Source organism: Dreissena polymorpha, chromosome 9, assembly GCF_020536995.1.
Source record: "Dreissena polymorpha isolate Duluth1 chromosome 9, UMN_Dpol_1.0, whole genome shotgun sequence".
In the NCBI taxonomy this organism is placed as follows: Eukaryota; Metazoa; Mollusca; class Bivalvia; order Myida; family Dreissenidae; genus Dreissena; species Dreissena polymorpha.
The window spans coordinates 5,528,509-5,552,419 of record NC_068363.1 but is presented as its reverse complement, the minus strand read 5'-3'; the positions used below and the strand labels follow the sequence as shown (position 1 = coordinate 5,552,419).

General features: G+C 33.2%; 1 protein-coding gene across 4 annotated transcripts in view; it reads left to right on the top strand.

Annotated features, from left to right (window-relative positions):
* LOC127845643 (adenylate cyclase type 2-like) overlaps positions 1-23,911 on the top strand; it is a 123,703-nt gene that overhangs the window by 39,080 nt on the left and 60,712 nt on the right. For 2 of the 4 annotated variants that reach the window (XM_052376668.1, XM_052376667.1), the window contains exon 1: positions 9,505-9,615. In XM_052376668.1, the coding sequence (XP_052232628.1) occupies positions 9,519-9,615 (97 nt within the window). In that variant the 5' untranslated portion in view covers positions 9,505-9,518. Of the gene's footprint in view, positions 1-2,299; positions 2,447-9,504; positions 9,616-21,097; positions 21,739-23,911 lie in introns of those variants that run through there. The other 2 variants (XM_052376669.1, XM_052376672.1) reach the window with 2 other exon arrangements.

The window sequence follows — 23,911 nt, the reverse complement described above, 5'->3', positions numbered from 1 at the left end:
CCACCACACATCTCATCATTGATAGATTGAGGCTCTATAGACCCCGACACATCTCATCATTGATATATTGAGGCTCTATAGACCACCACACATCTCATCATTGATAGATTGAGGCTCTATAGACCACCACACATCTCATCATTGATATATTGAGGCTCTATAGACCACCACACATCTCATCATTGATAGATTGAGGCTCTATAGACCACGACACATCTCATCATTGATAGATTGAGGCTCTATAGACCACCACACATCTCATCATTGATAGATTGAGGCTCTATAGACCACCACACATCTCATCATTGATTGATTAAGGCTCTATAGACCACGACACATCTCATCATTGATAGATTGAGGCTCTATAGATTACCACACATCTCATCATTGATAGATTGAGGCTCTATAGACCACCACACATCTCATCCTTGATAGATTGAGGCTCTATAGACCACCACACATCTCATCATTGATAGATTGAGGCTCTATAGACCCCGACACATCTCATCATTGATATATTGAGGCTCTATAGACCACCACACATCTCATAATTGATAGATCGAGGCTCTACAGACCACGACACATCTCATCATTGATAGATTGAGGCTCTATAGACCACCACACATCTCATCATTGATAGATTGAGGCTCTATAGACCACCACACATCTCATCATTGATAGATTGAGGCTCTATAGACCACCACACATCTCATCCTTGATACATGTCTAAGTGGTAAAGGATTTGATGTCTGAATTGGGAAGCATGACACATTAGCACTATTTCTTATAATAAATCAGTGAAATTTCTGTTACAGAAATAGACATGGACTGAACCATAAACCTTAGAGTTTTCAAGTAAATTAACACCTGTCAGTTCAGTGCTTTTGAAATCAAAATTGTGGTCTTCTCTTTGGTCCATTGCATATGAAGGTTGTCAAAGACAAAAAAGATTTAAAAAAATAAACTTCCAAAAAAATTTGAAACCACAAGGTTCATGGGTTAAATGTTTATTGTGTAACATGGTCTATTTTAGTCCTCTACTATGTTTTTTTATATATAAATCATGCCCCTATCTGAACAGAATGTACATGCTCCATCTGGCGGTCTCATGAGTCATTATATTACCTCAGGGTAGCTTGTTTTTGGTACATGACTATGTTGCAAAAACTGTAAACAATTCTTTACTGAAACTGCAAGGCCCAGAGTATGGTGATTTGTAAGTAACATCATGCAATGGTCCGCTACACAGTGTTTTTTTAAATCATGCCCCTTTGGTAAAAAAATTGTCCTCACCCTGGGGGTAACTTGTTTGTGTTATATTTCCTTATCCTTTTACACTAATTGGTTTTTGTTATGTAAAATAATAATATTGTCATCTACCAGGTTTGTTCAATTAGTGAAGTCACTCTGAGGGTCTAAACTGGTCCACCCGACTTTTTATCAAACTCAAAACATTAATCTCTGGAGAGTAGGCAGTGTTTTATGGGTTTATTTAATTTGTTAACACTCTAAAAGTCATTTTTATTTGATCAATTATCATGAAACGCGCTGAGAACATTGGTTGAAATTATATTTTGGCCGATTTCTAAAATAGTTATGGATTAACATCACAAAAGATGCTCAATTAGAAAATTTGCTCTGTACCTTTGGGTCTTAGATAAGCCATCTATGGCATTTCAGGGCCCTTTAATGATCTTTTATTGTGTCTGGAAATATTCATAAGATTCATAAGAGTATATATTATGGTTAATAACATAATGCGTTTTAAGGTAAAAATATGGTCTTTTAAATTTTCTTGTTACATTACAAAAAGTCCATAAAAGAAAAGCTTATAAAACATGATTAAAATCAGTATTGCCTATGTTTAATGTCTTATTCAAACTTGCTGTAAAACATAAGTCATATTAGTTTTATCTAAAACTTTGATTTCAATTAAATGTGATACAGATATTTAGCAAACACATGAATGCAATCGTGTGTTTTTTTGTATAAAATCAAGTATATACATGTATTTGAAATTAATTAAATTAACCTTTTTATGGAATTGAAACAGAGGACCATTAAATGAAGGAAATTAAAAAATTATAAAAATGCAAATAAAAAAGCAAATTATTTGAAAACCTAGATCAACATTTCTAGCCATGTTGTCTGTAGTTTACAAACATCAGTCAAAACAATTTTCAGCTCATATGAACTTTGTCCATTTATTTGACATTAACCTAAATATAGCCACAAAAAAGATAAATAAATCTTATCATGAAAAGAAACAAGCTGTTTGTATGCATTTTTTTCACTCCAGGGGTTACAGCATTTGCACGTGCTGCCAAAAAAGTAGAAAGATGTGTTGACTAACTGAGCTATCCATGGGTGGCCGTAGATTCGGACTCATTATTGCAAGCAAGTCCATGAAGCTGTAAAATGACAATGACGGAAACAGCAGTCGGTGGTAAGTGTTTCGCAAAATATTTGTTTTATTTTTCAAAAATTGTTAGCTGTGTGTTTTAAATATGTGACAATAACGCTCATATTGTAGTTTATTATTTTTTTTGAAGTATGTGATTTTTATTAAATTGTTATGTAATTTTATTTTGTTATATTTTATGTATCTTTTTATTTCCTTAATTTGTTAGGATGATTTTTGCTTTAAAAATGTTCAAATAATATTTCCACAATTAACCCATTTATGCCCAAGCGTCTAGAAAAAAGGCCTTTGCAAATAGCGTAGACCCAGATGAGACGCCGCATGATGCAGCGTCTCATCAGGGTCTGCGCTGTTTGCTTCAAGGAATTTATTTAAGAAATATTCTAAATATAGAAATAAATATACTAGACATTCCTAATTTTGGAAATAAATTGATCCAATTTAGAAGGATGGGAGAGTCCACTAGGCATAAATGGGTTAAACTGAGACAGCTTTGATGTGACATTCCGTTATTAGTCTCTTGTCACACCAGTCTGATCAAAGCTTTGATTTAATTTTAACAAAAGCCAATCAATCTCCAGTCTGATTTTAATTTTAGTAGCAGTATTTTATCTCTGATATTTTACATAATGTGTAAATCATAGTCTATGACTTAATGTGTTGCATAATCATGCAAGAAACAGATGACAAAGGTAAATGTCATACTTGTTGGCCTTTAGACAGCATAAATCCCATTCAATGAAAGTGTAAACTTGTTGAAATTGTTTCTAGACAATAGGCAAATCAAATAATGGGTTGATTAATCCTTCAGAACTAAGGGACCTTAATATAATGACAACAGCTTGTTGTATATATATATAGTAATTCTATTAAGATCCTTCTGTACTGGGATTATTCTTTTTTGTTTTTGTTTTCTGGATGAACTACTTGATACAGAATTATGCAAGAATAAGTAATATTACATATTATATAGATTGACTTGGGGATACACAGGTAATTGACAAAAAAATTGGGGTCATATATGTATAATAAGCAAGTACCTGTGGCTGGGTACATTACCAGTTTTGGACTGTTGAAGAATACTTCTGTGTTTAATTAAATGTGCTGGGAACTTTGTTTGTGTGCGTTGTTTGTGTGTGAGAACAAGGTGAGTTTTTTTTAATTTAAATAATAACAATCAGTTGTATGGAATCAAATGGTGAGATAAGAGGGTTGTCATAAATGCACTGGCTTGTAAATTGTTTATAATTGAATTGTTAACAAAAATAAACAGTGCAAACAGAAAGATTATTTAAAAAAAAAAAGAACTTTTTTTCATATTGATTATTAGACAAATTGCAGAGAAAATGTGCGAACAGGTTATACTATTGTTACAATGTCATGTACATTTTTTGGTCTCTCAGGATCAAGTCCAAATTTAAGTTGTAAAATAAATAAAAATCAAGGAAGTAAGTATAAACGATAAACGAAATAGTTTTATAAAAATGCACTTGTATAAAAATATGGTATTACTGATTTAAGTCATAAGGTCGAGGATGAGAAATGATGTTACTGTTTACCAGGATGGGCACAGTGAATGTATTCTTTGAAAATGGGGGCTTACAATGAAAACAGATTTACATTATTGTGGTATTATAACAAATGTATACTGTCATCATTTTGCTTAGTTCATGTATGTGTGTTATTTAAAGGATATTGTTGATATGATTTTCACAATGAGTTCATTGTAGTTCCTATTTTTAGAACATGCACCATATTAACAACATCATATTTACATGTGACATTTTATTTTTACTTCAATCACATTTTATTGCAATCTCTGAACATGATGTATTAAAAATTATATTATTGAATACATTGAAGGAACAGATCCCAGCAAACATATGACGTTGAATAGACGTTGAAAAGACGTTGTACCATGATGTTGAATGACCGTTGAATTTTGGTTGTGTTTGAAAGTTTTTTAGACGTCATTTTATGAAGTCGATTCAACGTCATGTTACAACCAAAATTCAACCATTTTTCGACCCAAATCCAACCATTCTACAACCACTTTGCAACCAAACTTCAACCACTTTGCACCCAAATTTCAACCACTTTGCAATGTTAAAATGTATGGTTTGCTTAACGTTCCCGAAACGTTGCGGAATAACGTTTTCATTTAACCTAAAACGAACCTAAATCTTATTTTCATATTAAGGTTAAAAACCAACACATCTTTATTCAACACAAGTTTATTGCATGAATGTAATTTATACAAATATATATCATCGCATTGTTGTTCTTTTTTGTCTTGAATCGGGATCTGTTCGGGTGTCTTCCCAGTTGTCCTGGAAGTACAAAAAATATCAGAATGACCAACTGTTTTTTATAAATAAAATGGAGAAAAAATAACAAGACATACATGTACCACATAAATAACACCGAGAAAACACACATATATGCGTCATCTTGAACATACACATATATGAAACGGAATTTTCTATCATACATGGTAAAATAATGAAGCGTAACATCTTTAAATTTAATCATGTATTTTATGACTGTATCAATTCATAACTAAATTTGAAATTAACCTACAAGATCAATATTTTAATCATGTCATGCCCAACAAACACTTTTTATAAACTACATTTTACATAATTATATATTTCACTTTTAGAATTTAATACAATTAATAATTGAGGTTAAGATAACATTTTGAATTTTATTTCATTTTCAATTAACGGTGAATTCGGATTATCGTTGTTCGAAATAACGGTGTTGAAATGTACATTATTAACCAGGTTTTCCGAAGGAAAAAACTGGTTATTAGATTGGCGAATGCGGGCGGGCTGGCTGGCTGGCTGGCAGGCTGGCTGGCGGGCTGGCTGGCGGGCTGGCTGGCGGGCTGGCCGGCGGGCGGAACAAGCTTGTCCGGGCCATAACTATGTCGTTCATTGTCATATTTTAAAATAATTTGGAACATTTGTTCACCATCATTGGACGGTGTGTCGCGCGAAATAATTACGTCGATATCTCCATGGTCAAGGTCACACTTTGAGTTGAAAGGTCAAAATTGGCAATAAATGAGCTTGTCTGGGCCATAACTATGTCATTCATTGTGAGATTTTACAATTATTTGGCACATTTGTTCACCATCATGGGACGGTGTGTCGCACAAAAGAATCACGTCAATATCTCCAATGTCAAGGTCACCACAACTTAAAATAAATTTATTTTTAAACAAACTTACAAAGGGGGTTAATTTTGTTTGTTCATTTCAAAAGTTCAGTTTGAGTAGTCTCCCTTAATCAGATTTTTTTTCACAATGAAAACCTGGTTTTGTGACAATTTTGTCCCTTGTTACATGTGTTTTCAAGAATGTTGCCAACAACAAATTGCTAACAAAAAATGACTAAGTGAACGTTAGTATATTTAAATGTGGTATGAAGTCTCCATGGTACAAGTTTCCCCATCATTCCGAACATTCAACAACAGCAAAGTTTGAAAATCCAATTAGCCAGTACTTAGTAGGTCAGTGTAAAAAGAAATCAAGTGGCGCGCACGCGGGATATCTGCTGTGTAACATTATAAAGGCCTTAAATTGTGCATGAGTCATACGCCATGCCACTCTATTAGTATATACATATATGCCTCCACAGTTTACTCAGTCTATTGCTGGCGCTCACCACATACACGCGCACTAGCGAGTTGCCTGATAATATATGTATTATGGATGTATAATAAACTTATAAACAATACATGTAGTTTATTAAGTACACCATAAACATGCTGGTTTAGATAACAAGAGAATTGTGCTTGCAAATAGTTTGATTTTTGTTCTGAAAACGTTCTTGGAACGTTCTGTGTGATCATAACCTAAATTGAACTTAAGCGTAACGTTATTTCAACATTACGTGCTAGCTGGGAATGTTATTTGAACATTACATACCAGTTGGGTAGACATTTCTTCAACATAGTTATTTTATGACCAAAAACCAAGGTCGTATAGACGTCTTATAACGTTGAATCAACGTTGTATTTTGGTTGCCGACGTCGCGACCGAAATTCAACCAATATTCGACGTCTATTCAACGTTGGGTGTTTGCTGGGATCTTGAGTTTAGATATGGTTTATGATCATTGATGGAATATATTTAGAGGGCACGGACATCCAGAGGTATAGTTGATGTATTTAATTGCACAAAATACATAGACATATGTCTAAGACTTTAAGACATTATGGTAACTGAATATGTATAGAAGACATCTATCACACTATAAAAAGTTACTGAATATATATAGAAAACATATATCACACCATAGTAACTGAATATTTATAGAATACATAGTATAAAAGTTAAGACATTTTGGTTACTGAATTAATGTAGGTATAGAAGACATATTTAGAAGTAATTTAGACATAAGGTTACTGAATATATGATAAAATTCTAGTATATAATTTAAAGGGGCCTTTTCACAGATTTTGGCATTTTTTTAACTTATTCATTAAATGCTTTATATTGATAAATGTAAACATTGGATTATAAAAGCTCCAGTAAAAAATCGAGAAAAAAAATAAAAAAAGGAAAAGAACATTGCCCGGAGCAGGTTTCGAACCAGTGACCCCTGGAGTCCTGCCAGAGTCCTGAAGTAAAAACGCTTTAGCCTACTGAGCTATTCCGCCGAGTGCACATTCTTGACGTATTTTATACCTTATATAAGCAATCTTCGTAGTTTCACAAAATTTAACGACAAAAACAGAACTCTCCAAATTATGCAATCGTTTCGCGTTGCAACGCTTTATAATTTTTAGGTTTTAAAATCGTCAAAAGATGCATATAATGGCTATATTAGTGCATGGTTAATGTTCAGTATTACTGTTTCCTCACAAATATCATAACTAAAACGAAAACTTACGAATCTGAAACAACTTTTTTCAATTTTGTCAATTTACCAAAGCGTGAAAAGATCCCTTTAAGAGTTTATTGTATAAATAGAGAGGATGTATTTATATTGCCATGAATACATATGGTAACTGAATTTGTTATATACCTTACAAAATATTGTAAAATAGTAAGTTTTGTGTGCAGGATATTGGCATTTTTATGCCCCCTTTCAAAGAAAAGGGGGCATATAGTGATCGGACTATCCGTCTGTCTGTCCGTCTGTCTGTCTGTCTTTCTTTCACACTTTGCGTTTAGGTTTCGAACAATGCTCATAACTTCTATGTCCCTTGAGATATAACCTTCATATTTGGTATGCATGTGTATATAGACAAGGCCTTTCCATACGCAAATTTTTGTTTACCCCTGTGACCTTGACCTTGAACTTAGGGTCCGCGTTTAGGTTTCGAAATCTGCGTTTAGGTTTCGAAAAAAGCACAAAACTTCTATCAACCGTTTATATGGTGACAGCTCTTGTTACTTTCTGTTTTGCCAGATATATACGATTTAAAGCACATATTGATCAGTTTCTCACCCATAGTCATTCATGGTGGCAATAGGATTTGATAATAATGTAAGATGACAGTTTTATACAAAGTGCATTTCACAACTATGGTCACTCATTCCTTTTCACAGCCTGATCTTTTAAAATATTTTTCAGCATATCTGTCTAACCCAGGCTTTGTTGACCTTTTTATGCCCCCGGTAGGCTGGCATATAGCAGTTGAACTGTCCGTCAGTATAATGTCAGTTTGTCTGTCTGTCCGAACACTTTCATGGTCATAACTTTTTCAATATTTAACATAGCAACTTGATATTTGGCATGCATGTGCATCTCATGGAGCTGCACATTTTGAGTGGTGAAAGGTGAATTTCAAGGTCATCCTTCAAGGTCAAATGTCTAATATATGGCATCTGTCTGTCCGAAAACTTTAACATTGGCCACAACTTTTTCACTATTGATGTGTGAAGTAATAACCCCGTAGAGATAAATAAATTAATTAGTTATGTTTATATAGTATAACAAATGATAGAAATTAATAAGGAGAGATTTTAATTATATGTTTAAGCAATTTATAAATAAAATAACTGTTATAATTAATAATACGTAATATAATGTTAAAAGTTTATTTACATCAATATTTAGATCTTATATCATAATAATAAGTGTTCAAAATATTTGAGTGTTCAATCTGTGCATGTAAGAACTGCATAAAAATATTGGAAGGTTTATCAATGTCAAGTAAACATAAGTCAACAAATTAAAGGAGCAGAGATAGTATATTTAAATAGAAAAATCCACAGTCTGCATGTTCAACAAGACACTTATTTGATGAAATGTTTATTCCAGTCATACAAAGTTGCATTGATCATACAATACGTAACAGTTGATAGCAACTTGATATTTGGCATGCATGTGTATCTCCAGGAGCTGAACATTTTGAGTGGTGAAAGGTGAAGGTCAAGGTCATCCTTCAAGGTCAAATGTCAAATATTCTGTCCGAAAATTAAAAATTGGCCATAACTTTTTAAATATTGAAGATAGCAACTTGATATTTGGCATGCATGTGTATCTCATGGAGCTGCACATTTTAAGTGGTGAAAGGTCAATGTCATCCTTCAAGGTCAAAGGTCAAAGTAACTTGCAGTCTGTTCAGGTTTTATGCTGTTTGCTGCTCATCAGTATCCAAGGGTTGGAAATGAAGCCCTCAAAACTTGAATCTAGTAAGAAAGGTCTTAATTTAAATAAAACTTTGTAAGGGACTACAAATGGAGTGAAAATACGTATCTAAGTGGTAAAGGGTAAATCCCTATATAATTGTGTCGTGTTCTGAGATAGCTGGGCATAATGCATGTGCGTAAAGTGTCGTCAGGGACGTCACACTTTCTGCTTCAACTAGATATTCGGTAAGATGGGACTTCCTTTAAACGAAAAATACCATTAAAGCGGAAAGTGTCATCCCTGATTAGCCTGTGTGGACTGCACAGGCTAATCTGGGACGACGCTTTACGCACATGCATTTTGCCCAATTTTCACAGAACACAACACAATAATTAATTGTTTATGCCCGTTAACCTCATGCGTGGTATCCTCCTGGTGGCTTTAATACACTAATCAAAGCACTTGACATTGGCGGGTTGTGACCCAGTGAGGAGGATGCAGTTGTCATGTTTATTTCCGCACTTGAAAGTGTTTATATGTTTAAGCTTTATTGTGATTTTGTTGATGTGGATCATAACTGTGATTTATATTTGAAACAATGTGGTAATGGAATGATTTGTTATTATTAATCATTTCAGTCTAATAATATTTATAATAATATTTATAATGAAAATTAGTATTATTCTTTTGTCAGCAGATGTTTTGTTGGTTTAATGACAATGTAACACAGTAAGTACACTTGAGAATGATCAGTTCTTGTTGATATAGAAAGAATTTAAAGTCAAATGAAATCAAAACAACATTATCTACATATTTATGACTTTATATGATTCATAATTGCAATGAAAATGAAACCCTTAATCTGAAGTAATTTCAATGGCAAGATAAAAAGCTTCAAAGTACACTTTTTTTCAGCGAGTCTTTACATTGTTTTATCACTGTTATGGCCGTCAGTGCCTGGTTCTTTTTACATATGAGCGGCGCTCTGTGAAAAGGGGGTTTAATGCATGTGCGTAAAGTGTTAGACCAGATAAGCCTGTGCAGTTTGCACAGGCTAATCAAGGAGGACACTTTCCGTCTTAACTGGATTTTTGCTAAGATGAGAAATTATTTTAACAGAAAATATTATAAAAGCGGAAAGTGTTGTCCCTGATCAGCGTGTGCAGACTGCGCAGGCTAATTTGAGAAGGCACTTGACTCACATCAATAGAACTCCTTTTTCTCAGAGCACAGTTCATGTTAGTATGTACCGTAGTTACTCTAAGTTTTCGGACACTCTAAGTTTTCGGACACTATCTTTTTTAGCCAAAAAAAATAAAAAAAATTGTCTATATTTTCGGAAATATGGATTTTCTTCCATAATAAATGACTCCAATTGTTCGGACAGTATATTTTATAGCGCTAGTTTACAAGATTTCTGCCCTGCTTTCGCTTATCTGGGACCCTTCGATCATGAAGTTTTACAACCGGAATAACGTTATAAAACCCGGCATAGAATGATTGCCCTAAGGGCCATGGACCATTACACTTGCGTTATTGGGTAGATTACCATGTATAACTGTACAATAAACAATGGTTTCACCATTGAAATGATATCGTATTCAGGAAGCAGTATGATTGTTTTTTATGACGTTTTTTTTATACCATTTCAGATAAGAGATCGCAAATAAGTGAAGTTGTACGTAGAAAAAGGAGAGTACAACACAATAAAATTATTGAAAATTTATAATATGTTTTATTTCATTATAAAAATTGACAACAACCATAACATGTATGTCTCTAAATTTTTGGACACTTAATTTTTGAATATTTTTCGTATCTAAATTTTTGGACACAAATTTTTATGCCCCCGGATCGATAGATCGGGGGTATATTGTTTTTGGCCTGTCTGTCTGTCATTCTGTCCCAAAACTTTAATGTTACAGTAAAGTTTTGCAATAACTTTTGAAATATTGAACATAGCAACATGATATTTGGCATGCATGTGTATCTAATGGAGCTGCACATTTTGAGTGGTGAAAGGTCAAGGTCATCCTTCAAGGTCAAAGGTCGAAAATTAAAAACTTTAATATAGTAAAGTTTTGCAGTAACTTTTGAAATATTGAACATAGCAACTTGATATTTGGCATGCATGTGTATCTCATGGAGCTGCACATTTTGAGTGGTGAAAGGTCAAGGTCATCCTTCAAGGTCAAAGGTCAAATTAAAAAGCGGTGCATTAGGGGGCATTGTGTTTCTGACAAACACATATCTTGTTATTATTATTTTTAAGTGTCCGAAAACTTGATATACCAACACCGACTAGACCAGACCAAATGTTCCCATTTTCTGTGTATTCGGTATTGTGAGGGTTTGAGTCAAATTTCAATGCGAGGAGTATTTTATCGTCAGGTCTTTCACACATTAAATGCAAAAAATGCTGTTTAAAGAGCGCTTGGTTTTATAGGCAATACTATATGGAGGGAGTAGACTCTACCTAAGGCTTAAACAGGTACCTGAAAACAAATCAGATATGTGGGCTGAAAAAAAAACCTGGACAGAGCTTTTGCCAATGATACGGGGTTGGGTCACTTATTCATGAAAGGAAAGATACAGTTTTTTGTGTAGATACAATTATAATTGCAGTCAAATTGCCTTCTAAATCATTCAAGCAACAACAACAGAACTTTCCAAATTATCAAATAGTTTCCAGTTGCAGCGCTTTATAATTTTCAGGTTTTCAAATCGTCAAAAGATGCATTTAATTGATAATTTAGAGGATGGTAAATGTTCAGTATTACTATTTCCTCACAAATATCATAACTAAAATGAAACTTTGCGAATCTGAAACAACTTTTAAGTCCGTCTGTCTGTTCGTCTGTCCGTCACACTTTAAAAAAAATGCTCATAACTTGTATGTCCCTTTAGATGTAACCTTCATATTTGGTATGCATGTGTATATGTACAAGGCCTTTCCATATGCACACACAGTCCCCTTTGACCTTGACCTTGAACTTAGGGTCCGCGTTTAGGTTTTTTGAAAACTGCGTTTACGTTTCGAAAAATGCTCATAACTTCTATGTCACTTCAGATGTAACCTTCATATTTGGTATGCATGTGTATATGGACAAGGCCTTTCCATATGCACACAAATTTGAACCCCTTTTACCTTGACCTTGAACTAAGGATGCGCATTTAGGTTTCAAAATCTGCGTTTAGGTTTCGAAAAATGCTCATAACTTCTATGTCGCTTCAGATGTAACCTTCATATTTGGTATGCATGTGTTAATGGACAAGGCCTTTCCATACGCACACAACTTTTGACCCCTTTGACCTTGACCTAGAACTAAGGGTCCACGTTTAGGTTTCGAAATCTATGTTTAGGTTTCGAAGAATGCTTATAACTACTATGTTGCTTCAGATGTAACCTTCATATTTGGTATGCATGTGTTAATGGACAAGGCCTTTCCATATGACACAAATTTTGACCCCTTTGACCTTGACTTTTAACTTAGGGTCCGCATTTAGGTTTCAAAATATACGTGTAGGTTTCAAAAAATGCTCATAACTTCTATGTCGCTAATTAGATGTAACCTTCATATTTGGTATGCATGTGTATTATAGGACAAGGCCTTTCCATATGACACAAATTTTGACCTTGTTGACCTTGACCTTGAACTTTATATATAGGGTACGCGTTTAGGTTTCAAAATCTGTGTTTAGGTTTTGAAAAATGCTAATAACTTCTTTGTCTCTTCAGATGTAACCTTCATATTTGGTATGCATGTGTATATGGACAAGGCTTTCCAATACGCACACAACTTTTTAACTCATTGACCTTGAAATTGAACTTAGGATTCGGCATTAGGTTTCGAAATCTGCATTAGGTTTCAAAAAATGCTCATAACTTCTATTAAAGCGTTTTTCGGGGGCATATGTCATCCTATGGAGACAGTTCTTGTTCCAAATAATATGCATTATAATTTGCAGATTAATATCAAAATACTGTAGTTTGACCCCTCCCTCTTGCCGCCCAAAATTGAAAGGTTAATGTTTGCCGTTTCAAGTGTAACAATATTACAGCCCTGAAACAACTTAACAGTCTTCTGCAAGAAAGAAGACAATTATTTATCTGTTAAAACTATTTAAAGTAAAGTACCCCATTAATAAACAGATTGAAAAGGTATTATACTTCAAAATTAAATACGACAAGATTCACTTTGTTTAAATCACATACCAGTAATTACTGAGTATGCAAAAAGTTAACAATAAATGTTAATAGGAACATATTTATTGTATTTATTTGAATTATTGCATATGAAACAAGTTGTTGAACTACGATAATTTTATAAAAATCTTGTTTCTATCCACGTTTTCAAAGGAATTGTTAATAGATTTTTGCATTTTTCAAATTTTATGAGATGCGATTGCTTACAAATCTGTAATTTTTTTAATAGACTAAACTAATTTTTATAGGAAGAAAAAAGTTTAAAAAAAACTAATGTTGCTGGTATTCGAACCTGAGTCGACTTGATCTGTAAGCGGATGCGCTAACACTGCGACACGCAAATTTTTATTTTCCGAAGCGAAACATAATATCTATAGCAGAGGGGGGTAATCAGGTGATAGTTAAGATGGCACTGTCCATGCCAAGACAGTTATTTTTCGCCATTTTATACCTTTTAATTCTTTTGTTTAATTTTTAAATGATGGTTAGTTTCCAGCCATATCAGTAAAAGGTGATAAGCGTTTATTTCGTATTAAAATACACTTTTAACCTCAACTTTACTCCTGCAAATTTTCTTAGAGAAGCTGTAATTAGGTCATCTCGCGAAGAAATTTTGCGGTGAGTAAAGTTGAGATATAGAGCTTATTAATACAAAATAAAGGCTAGTATCTTTCTTGCTGATATGGATGGAAAGTGAGTGGCATTTTAAAAATTAATACAAGTAATAAAGGGTTTAAAACTGTGTAAAATACTTGCTTGGCAATGGACATTGCCATCTTGACTAACACATTATTACCCCATCTGTATAGTAAAAGTTATCTAGCTGTTGTCAATAATTGAATTGTTTTACAAACGAAATTTGTTTTATTTTCTATAACCGTTTTTTCACTAAAAATGGTCTAAGAAAAATTCACTAAAAATGGTGTAAGAAAAATTATCAGAAGAAAATCTTCTAATAAAAGTTTCCAAGTGAAAAATTGTTAAAATTGGAAAATTCAATGTTATTTATTTTATCTATTTCATCTGCAAACATCAGACTATATCCGGGCATTTTTATTGCATTTTTACACTCAACCAACAAGACGTCTTAATGATTTGCGGTTAGAAAGTCCATTGGCTTAAGCCAATAGACTCAAAATTAATTGTATACATAATAAATAGTAGTATGCATTATTTTAGTAAATATTATATTAATTATACTACTTCTTCTTATAACTATATTTCTTACATATTTATGGAATTTAAGAAACACAATATTAAATAAAATCTTATTTTTGTATAAACTTATGTAAATTTTGACTGATTACTGACCCAAAATTCCACCCTTTTTTAGTTTTGACCCAACAAGCTGACCTGCAGAAATTTGTGGGCCCGTTTAATGAGCCCTAACTGTACCACCATTGCAAATATTGCCTTGTGCCTAACTGTACCACCATTGCAAATATTGCCTTGTGCCTAACTGTACCACCATTGCAAATATTGCCTTAATTGTGCCTAACTGTACCACCATTACAAATATTGCCTTGTGCCTAACTGTACCACCATTGCAGGTATTGCCTTGTGCCTAACTGTACCACCATTGCAAATATTGCCTTGTGCCTAACTGTACCACCATTGCAGGTATTGCCTTGTGCCTAACTGTACCACCATTGCAAATATTGCCTTGTGCCTAACTGTACCACCATTGCAGGTATTGCCTTGTGTCTAACTACCACCATTGCAGGTATCGCCTTGTGCCAAATTTACCTTGTAAAGACATGAATTTTGGTCTTTTAATGACTTGTGAATTTCTTGAAAAAATCAGGAATCACTAATTTCTCCAATAATATTATGTGTAATGTCTGTTTTAAAAATAATATGTTTATTAAGTTCTTAATTTTTAAATATTTATAAAACCACCATAAATCATGTGCACACCCTGAAATTTTGCTTAGCATGTTAAACAAAAAGTAGTCATCTTTCAGGCTGTTGTAATACCCCAACAAACAAAGTCTAGGGGGTATATAGGAGTGAGCTTGTCTGTCGGTCGGTCAGTCTGTCTGTAGGGGGGTATATAGGAGTGAGCTTGTCTGTCTGTCGGTCGGTCTGTCTGTCGGTCTGTCTGTCAGTCCGTATTAAGTGTCCGCTCTCTAATTCAAGTTGTTTTCATCCGATCTTCACCAAACTTGGTCAGATGTTGTATATAGATGATGTCTAGGTCAAGTTCGAATATTGGTCATGCCAGGTAAAAAACTAGGTCATGGGGTCACTTAGTGCGTTTTAAACAGTCAGCATGGTGTCTGCTCTCTAATTCAAGTAGTTTTCATCCGAGCTTCACCACACTTGGTCAGAAGTTGTATCTAGATGATGTGTAGGTTAAGTTCAAATATGAGCCATGCCGGGTCAAAAACTAGGTCACAGGGTCACTTAGTGTGTTTTAAACATTGAGCATGGTGTCCGCTGTTTTATGTGAAGACAACATGCAAAATATTCTGTGTCAATGCAGCATGTGGGGGTGTCCATAACGTATGTGACAAAGCTCTAGTTTAACTTGGTACAATACAAGTTATAATTCAACAAAATTCAAATTGATTTTGCCTTTTAATCAGGACCAAACAAATAATGCAGACAGAGAGTCATAATAGCGCAATGAACAATATTGCCAACAGCAGTTTTCATTATACCATTATGGCAGGTTATTTATTTTAATGTTATTGTTATTATAGGTTTCAATAGAAATTGATAAAATATGCCTTTAAAGGTATAAATTCAAGACTTTGCTGCTTGATTACCCCCCCCCCCCCCTCTCATTCCCCCTCACTTTTTCTGCAAAACTTGAAGATGAAGATCGAGTTATAATTGGTTTGCCACTGTAATTTGGTATGTAATCACTTAGTTTGATGCTTTCATGTAAAATTGCTTTTAGATGGTGTGTACAGTTTCAATTATAAAAATAAATGATTTTGTTATCTGAATAATTATTTTGTGTTCCATATTTATTTAGTATTTTTTCACTTTGCATGTTGAAAACAAAATTTCAGACATAAAAAGACTACAAACATTCATTCAATACCTAATTTATTACATTTTTGTGTACGCAATTGTAACTTAGATATTCCATAAAGATTATAAGTAACATGTAAAACAGGCATTCAAGTGACACCACCCTTCACTCCTACACCAACATGCATGACTGTCTTGGTTACATGAATTATTATTTAGCACTTAAAATTTAATATTTCTTTGATTTATAGTTCTGTTAAAGGGGCCTTTTCACGTTTTGGTGAATTGACAAAATAAAAAAAAATGTTTTTTATTCGCAAATTTTCGTTGTAGTTATGATATTTGTGAGAAAACAGTAAATACTGAACATTAACCATGCTCTAAAATAGCCATTATATTATATGCATCTTTTGAAGATTTTAAAGCCTGAAAATTATAAAGCTTTGCAGCGCAAAACGATTGAATATTTTGGATTGTTCTGTTGTTGTTGTTATATTTTTTGATACTGCGAGGATTGCTTATATAAAGTAAATAATTCATCACTCATTGTATGAAAACGGATGGCCCAGAGGTCTAAGTGATAGACTTTTACTCCAGGGATCAGTGGTTCAAGCCCAGTTGAGGGTTACTTGTTTTCCTTCTTAAATTTTATTCTTGTTTTTTATGACCCCAGTAAGGTGGCATATAGCAGTTAAACTGTCTGTCTGTCTGTCAGTCCCTCCGTCCGTTAAAAAACTTGAACATTGTCCATAACTTTTGCAATATTGAAGATAGCAACTTTATATTTGGCATGTATGTGGATCTCATGGAGCTGCACATTTTGAGTGGTGAAAGGTCAAGGTCATCCTTCAAGGTCAAAGGTCAAAGACTAAAATCCAAGGGAAGTAACAAGTATGAAAGGGAGATAATTTCCATTTATCATTTTGCAGGTACAGATCATTTTTACAAAAGAATATTCTTCATTATATCCCTTTAAAAATATTACTTCCCTTAAAAAATGATCTGTACCTGCCAAATGATTAAAAAAATAAAAAAGATCAAAGCGGCGCAGTAGAGGGCATTATGTTTCTGACAAACACATCTCTTGTTACTTGAGCTTTTTATACCCCCATTACCATTGGTAATGGGTGCTATATAGGAATCACTTTGTCGGTCGGTCGGTCCGTCTGTCTGTTGGTCTGTCCCCAAATTTCATCCGATCTTCACCAAACTTGGTCAGAAGTTTTATCTAGATGATGTTTAGGTCAAGTTTGAATATGGGTCATGCCAGATCAAAAACTAGGTCACGGGGTCACTTAGTGTGTTTTAAACTAAAAGTTTGTCCGGACCATAAGTATGTCATTTATTGTTAGATTTTAAAATGACTTGGTACATTTGTTCACCATCATGGTACGGTGTGTCGTGTGAAAAAAGTATGTCGATATCTCAAAGGTCAAGGTCACACTCAGAGTTCAAAGGTCAAATGCTTGTCCGGGTCATAACTTTGTCATTTATTGAGAGAATTATAATCATGTGGTAAATTTTTTCACCAGCATCATTGGACGGTGTGTCGCGCGAAAGAATTATGTCGATATCTGAAAGTTCAAGGTCACACTTTGAGTTCAACGATCATAAATGAGCTTGTCCGGGCCATAACTATGTCATTCATTGTAAGATTTTAAAAATCATTTGGCACATTTGTTCACCATCATTGGACAGTGTGTTGCACAAAAGAATTACGTCGATATCTCCAAGGTCAAGGTCACACTTAAATGTCAAAGGTCAAAAATGGCCATAAATGAGCTTGTCCCGGCCATAACTATGTTGTTCATTGTGAGATTTAAAAATCATTTGGCAAATTTGTTCACCATCATTGGATGGTGTGTTGCGCAAAAGAATTACGTCGAAATCTCCAAGGTCAAAGGCACACTTTGAGTTCAAATGTAAAAAAAGGCCATAAATGAGTTTGTCCGGGCCATTACTATGTCGTTCATAGTGAGATTTAAAATCATTTGGCACATTTGTTCACCATCATTGGACGGTGTGTTGCGCGAAAGAATTATGTTGATATCTCCAAGGTCAAGGTCACACTTTTAGTTCAAAGGTCAAAAATGGCAATAAATGATCTTGTCTGGGCCATAACTATGTCATTCATTGTGAGATTTAAAAATGACTCTGTACATTAATTTTGTTCACAGTGATTGGACAGCGTGTCATGTGAAAGAATTCAGTAGTTCAAAGGTCAAAATGGCTATAAATAATAATGGCTTAATAATTCTTAAAAATCGCCATAAATTAGATTCTCTTGTTTTGTGAAGACAGCATGCAAAATAGTCTATGTCAATGCGGCATGTGGGGGTATACGTCACGTCTGTGACAAACTCTAGTTGTTAATAGATCCGATGTTTACAGTTATCAATATAAAGCATTTAATGACAAACTTCAATACATGCCTAAGTCTGTGAAAATGCCCTATTTATACTTGTGAGAAGTGTGAGAATGCACATTAAAAAGAGCAAAGTATATAGACGAGTTAACGCATGTCGTCACACGCACCTGCAAAGTTAAGACTCTGCCAACTGGTTGGCAAAAAGAGGTGCAATTCAAATAAGCGCATATAGAGAAGGTTGACAGAATCATTGTCTTTATGGTAATCATGCACAATATCAAATATAATTTTACTACTATGTCTGAATAAAACATTAGCATGCAAGGAAATGCATCTTTGGAACGATTATTTTGTTGTTATTATTATTTGTTTTTACTAACAACGAACTCGGGAGTGGAACACACTCTAAGAGCTCGGTATGTGGTTACACAAAAATCTCTCTATCTGGCACTTCTTCGCGACCATATTTAGTTAGAAAATTCTCAGAAAATAAGGATGAAAACAACCAATATGTCGATTTTATGTATGCGACATAGGGTAACTGATATGAACCTTTATATGTCTGAACAAACTTACCTTCTTACACATTAAATAAATTCTCTTGTTTAATGTAAATGTTTTATTTAATTGTTCACACTTATTTTCACACTCTTAGTTGCAGCATTAATATCCCGGTGCTTAATTGCACCTTTGTTATCACAAACCGATTATCTCGTTATGATCGGATACTGTCCTGACAATTACAAAGAAAACATGGTTTCATAAAACAAGGGACCTGCACTTGGGTCCCTGCATAAACCACATGTTGCATAAGAGTGTCTGGTCAGTAAACATAAGTTACGATACCTCCATGTCATCTCTTGGCATATTGAGCAATCATTTAAGACAAATTTTAAAGCTAAAAATACTGATCAGTTGCTTCAATGAAAAATTTTTAACATTAACATTAATGAAAACATTTGTCCGAAATGGATTTACAGGAACTAGTGTGTATATATATAAGCCAATTTAATCTTTATAATAGATTGTTTAATAACTATACATTTTAAATATTGTGCAATTTTACTGCTACGCAATTAAGGCATTTTACGGGTACCGGCAGAAGTAAACTCCGCTAAATACGTGTAAAGATTGTACATTACTGCAGTATACGAAACTCCATCATGAACACAAGCAATCACAATAGGGTAAAAAATACTTTCTTTAAATATATAAAATATAATTTCAAGCCTTTATCATAAAATGCTAGATTTGTATCACTCCTTATTACTAGTAAAGAGTACTAGTAAAGAGAGAGCAATATACATGCAAAGACAGTTGACTTTGCATAATTAATATGCAGTGTTTATCCGTTTAATGCTAAATTGTATTTATAATGTCATTCAATGTAAACGAAACGAAAATTCATTCAATGTAAAAGAAAATTGCCACGATATTTAAAAAGAGTAATGTATTCCGCTTGTTCGGGCTTTGTTTTATAATTGATTTAATGCACCTATGACATTATTGATCGCTGATGAAAATGAACACTGCCCACACCACTTATAATAATAATCAAAATAAATATATGTTTTATAAGTGTTGAAATATAATTTATTCAAGTCTCATTATCAGAAAGATTACGTCTAATGTATTGTTTTGTTTTGTGGAATGGTCAGTATTTAGTCATCCGATCACTTTTACTCTATGCTTATAACTTCTTCGTATTTTTATGAAGAGGAAATTTGATGTGTGAATATACATTAATTTGGTATTAAATATGATATAGTTTCACTATTTGTTAAGAGTTTTAACATTTATTTCGGTTTGTTATTATCAATTTATTGACTAAACAAAAGCCCTTAATAAATGTTTTACGCTACTGTAACCAATGTTTTTTGCCAACCAGTCAGTGCGCATGCGCGGAAAATCCCGAATGTAAACAATAACAATTAACTTGTCTATAGTGTTTTGTATGTTCATATTTATAGATATGCACAGCACGCCCTTAATATCAAATAGGTTGTGTGCGAAGGCTGGGTATATAAATGGACTATATCTGGGTGTAATGTGAATGGTTCTGTAGTAATACATCTAATATTATGGGTATTATTTCATGCCTGAGCTGGTGCTAATTGCTAGCATGACATTATCAGGTGGCTCAGCAATGGTGTATTATTGTGAGACACACTTCTCACCTTTCACACCATGCAGTTTTGAGTTGCCAATTACCAGGCTTCAGTTCAGTGCAGATGGTGTTTTCATACTTAAAGCTTGCAATCGTGACATTTGTGGACAGTATTTGCACTAGCGTCAGATTTACTGTTCTGTCAAATTCTCTATGGCTGTCTATGGTCATGAATTGTGGTCTGTATCATGACAAATTTCAAAATGGAAGTTTGTATAAATATTTTGCATGAAATGTTTAATAACAAATTTTTCCTTGTAAAGATTAATGTATTTAAAACTGTCAATTACTTAAAGTTTTTTGTATTATGATGGAAATTCTTAAATTGCATTTCTATTTACAAACACAATTTTAAACTATTATACATTCCTTGAAGAAAATGTTTTTAGAATCAATGGATTTTTTGTTTATGATTGTTTCCTTAAAACTGTCAGTTACCTTTAAACGGCACAAAAACTTAAGCAAAACTCTGACTGAATGTTATTGGTTTTCAGACAGAGAGAGTTAAAGCAGAAAACATACGGTACATATCCACAGAAACAACGGAGCTATTTTTTTTATTCATGGAGTCATATCTCTCAATGCTCGGTGACAAAAGTTTGTTTATTACCAAAGTCTGCACAACGTTGCTTTTGACCTCGGAACTCTTTTAATTATACCGGATTTCTGTTATTATCTGAAAGGTAGATAAGGAAGAGTGTGAAATAAGGAAGGCAGACAAATTGAGGAAGAGTCTCAGATCCATATACAGAGAGTACAATGATAGATTGAATGCTAGACAGATATTATGTGATGAAATGGAGTGAAATTTATTATTATTTATTATTTATTTATTACTTACATTCAGTAGAGTACGTGGATGTGTGGCCACAATACATTGACTAAACAGTTTATATTACAAAGTTAATATCATAAACATTTCAAAATGTGTTACTTCGACAACAACGTTTCTGTTACAAAAATGAATATAATGGGGATTTCTAAGAAAACAGCATGTCACAGGTATGTTATATACAGCATGTCACAGGTATGTTATATTTTATTGTCTGTTAGTTTGTGTCACATAAAAGATGGCCAATTTTTTAACTGTAAAACTTTTTCTGAATTTTCAGCAATATCAAAATAAAAAATGTTTGTATCCTTGGCTTATTTATTTATATGTTTTTAAAAATAATTTCTTGAGTGTTTGAAAAACAGGAGAATTACTGTTAAGCAATCGTGCAATAAATGCTTTTCCCCATATTCTGTAGATTCATTTAATTTCATTGACATGGAATGTCATGGATTTGTAAAATCTGGCATATTCATCTAAAATTTGTGGATTTGTTTCTTATGTCTGATTAAAGACTTCCAACATAAATGTTTGTCGAACATATGATTTCTTGGTTGAGCACACACACTAAAATCAAATAAATTTTCTGTCAAACTATTAATAAATTGGTTTTAAAGTATAACATAATTTATATTATTATTTTTATTTGTATTATTTATTTGTATGCCCCCAGTAGGGTGGCATATAGCAGTTGAACTGTCCGTCCGTCAGTCAGTCCATCCCAAAACTTTAACATTGGCCATAACTTTTGCAATATTGAAGATAGCAACTTGATATTTGGCATGCATGTGTATCTCATGGAGCTGCACATTAAGGGTGGTGAAAGGTCAATGTCATGGTCATCCTTCAAGGTCAAAAGTAAAAAATTATCCAAGGGAAGTAATAAACTTTAAAACAGAGATAATTTTTAAACCTGACAAATGATATATTGAAATTTTATTTCAAAGCGGTGCAATAGAGGGCATTCATTGTGTTTCTGACAAACACATCTCTTGTTCTATATAAATATTGCTAACAAATTTTAAAACATGGTTGTTACAACTTGCTACATTTTGGTGTCCAGGTATATGGTTCAAATTACAGTTATTTTTTTTAACAAGATTTGTGCAGCTTTTTACATTTTACAAAATCAAAATTTGGAGGATGGGTGGGGGGTGATGTCACTACTGCCACAAACTCAAATTGTAACAACTACCTGGAATTAATCTTAAAAGGAAATGTTAATTTAAGTGTGATACAAATGAGGCTATTGTTAGAATAAGGCTATATTGTTAGAATAAGGCTCTATGGTAAGAATATGGTATTATTGTTAGAATAAGGTTATATTGTTAGAATAATGTCATATTGCTAGAATAAGGCTAAATTGTTAGAATATGGTTATATTGTTAGAATAATTTAACATTTATTTAAGGCTATATTGTTAGAATAAGGCTATATTGTTAGAATGAGGCTATTAATTGTTATAATAAGGCTATATTGTTATAATAAGATTATATTGTTAGAATAAGGATATATTGCTAGAATAAGGCTATATTGTTAGAATAAGGCTATATTGTTAGTATAAGGCTAAATTGTTAGAATAAGGCTACAGTGTTAGAATAAATGACAGTGATGAGGACCATTTTCCATTTGTGAATTGGAAGTACATCACAATTGCATTGCAAATTGCATGTATGATGGTTTCCAATGAAATAAGTGCTTAAAATAATTGAATAGAACTAAATGTTTTGTAGCATTTTTGGAAAAGCATTAAATTAACCCTGTATTATGTGAATCAGAAAAAGACATCAAACTTGGAATGGATATCATGTTGGTGATTTTCTAAAATAAAAGTGTTCATTTTTTTGTTATGAGTGTACTTTAGTAACATTCTATCAATTCTTTTTCTATAACTAAATAAATTTCAATGATATCTTCCTTAACAGTGATTGCATTTTTTGTCATTTTAACTCTCACTATAACTGTATTTTAAAGGTTTGTGTTTATGCTCGCATGAACACAGTTCCATTTTTTGTTTTAAACAATTCAATTAAACATACAGTTTTGTAGTTAAAGCAATTTATATGATTCAATTATATATGCAACGGTCTATTCTACCTATATTTTGTAAAAATGAAAAAATACAACAGGTAAAAATGTATATAAGGCATTGTTTAAAAAACAATTTATTCCAAAATTAATGTCTTATCCCTTTCCCACATAGAAGCAGAGTGTAAATGGCTACGTGCAAACAGCATAAAACCAGAACAGCCTGTGAGTTAATTAACTCGCAGTCTGTACAGGTTTTATTCTGTTTGCTGCTCATCAGTATCTAAGGTTTGAAGCCTTAAAAACTTGAATCTT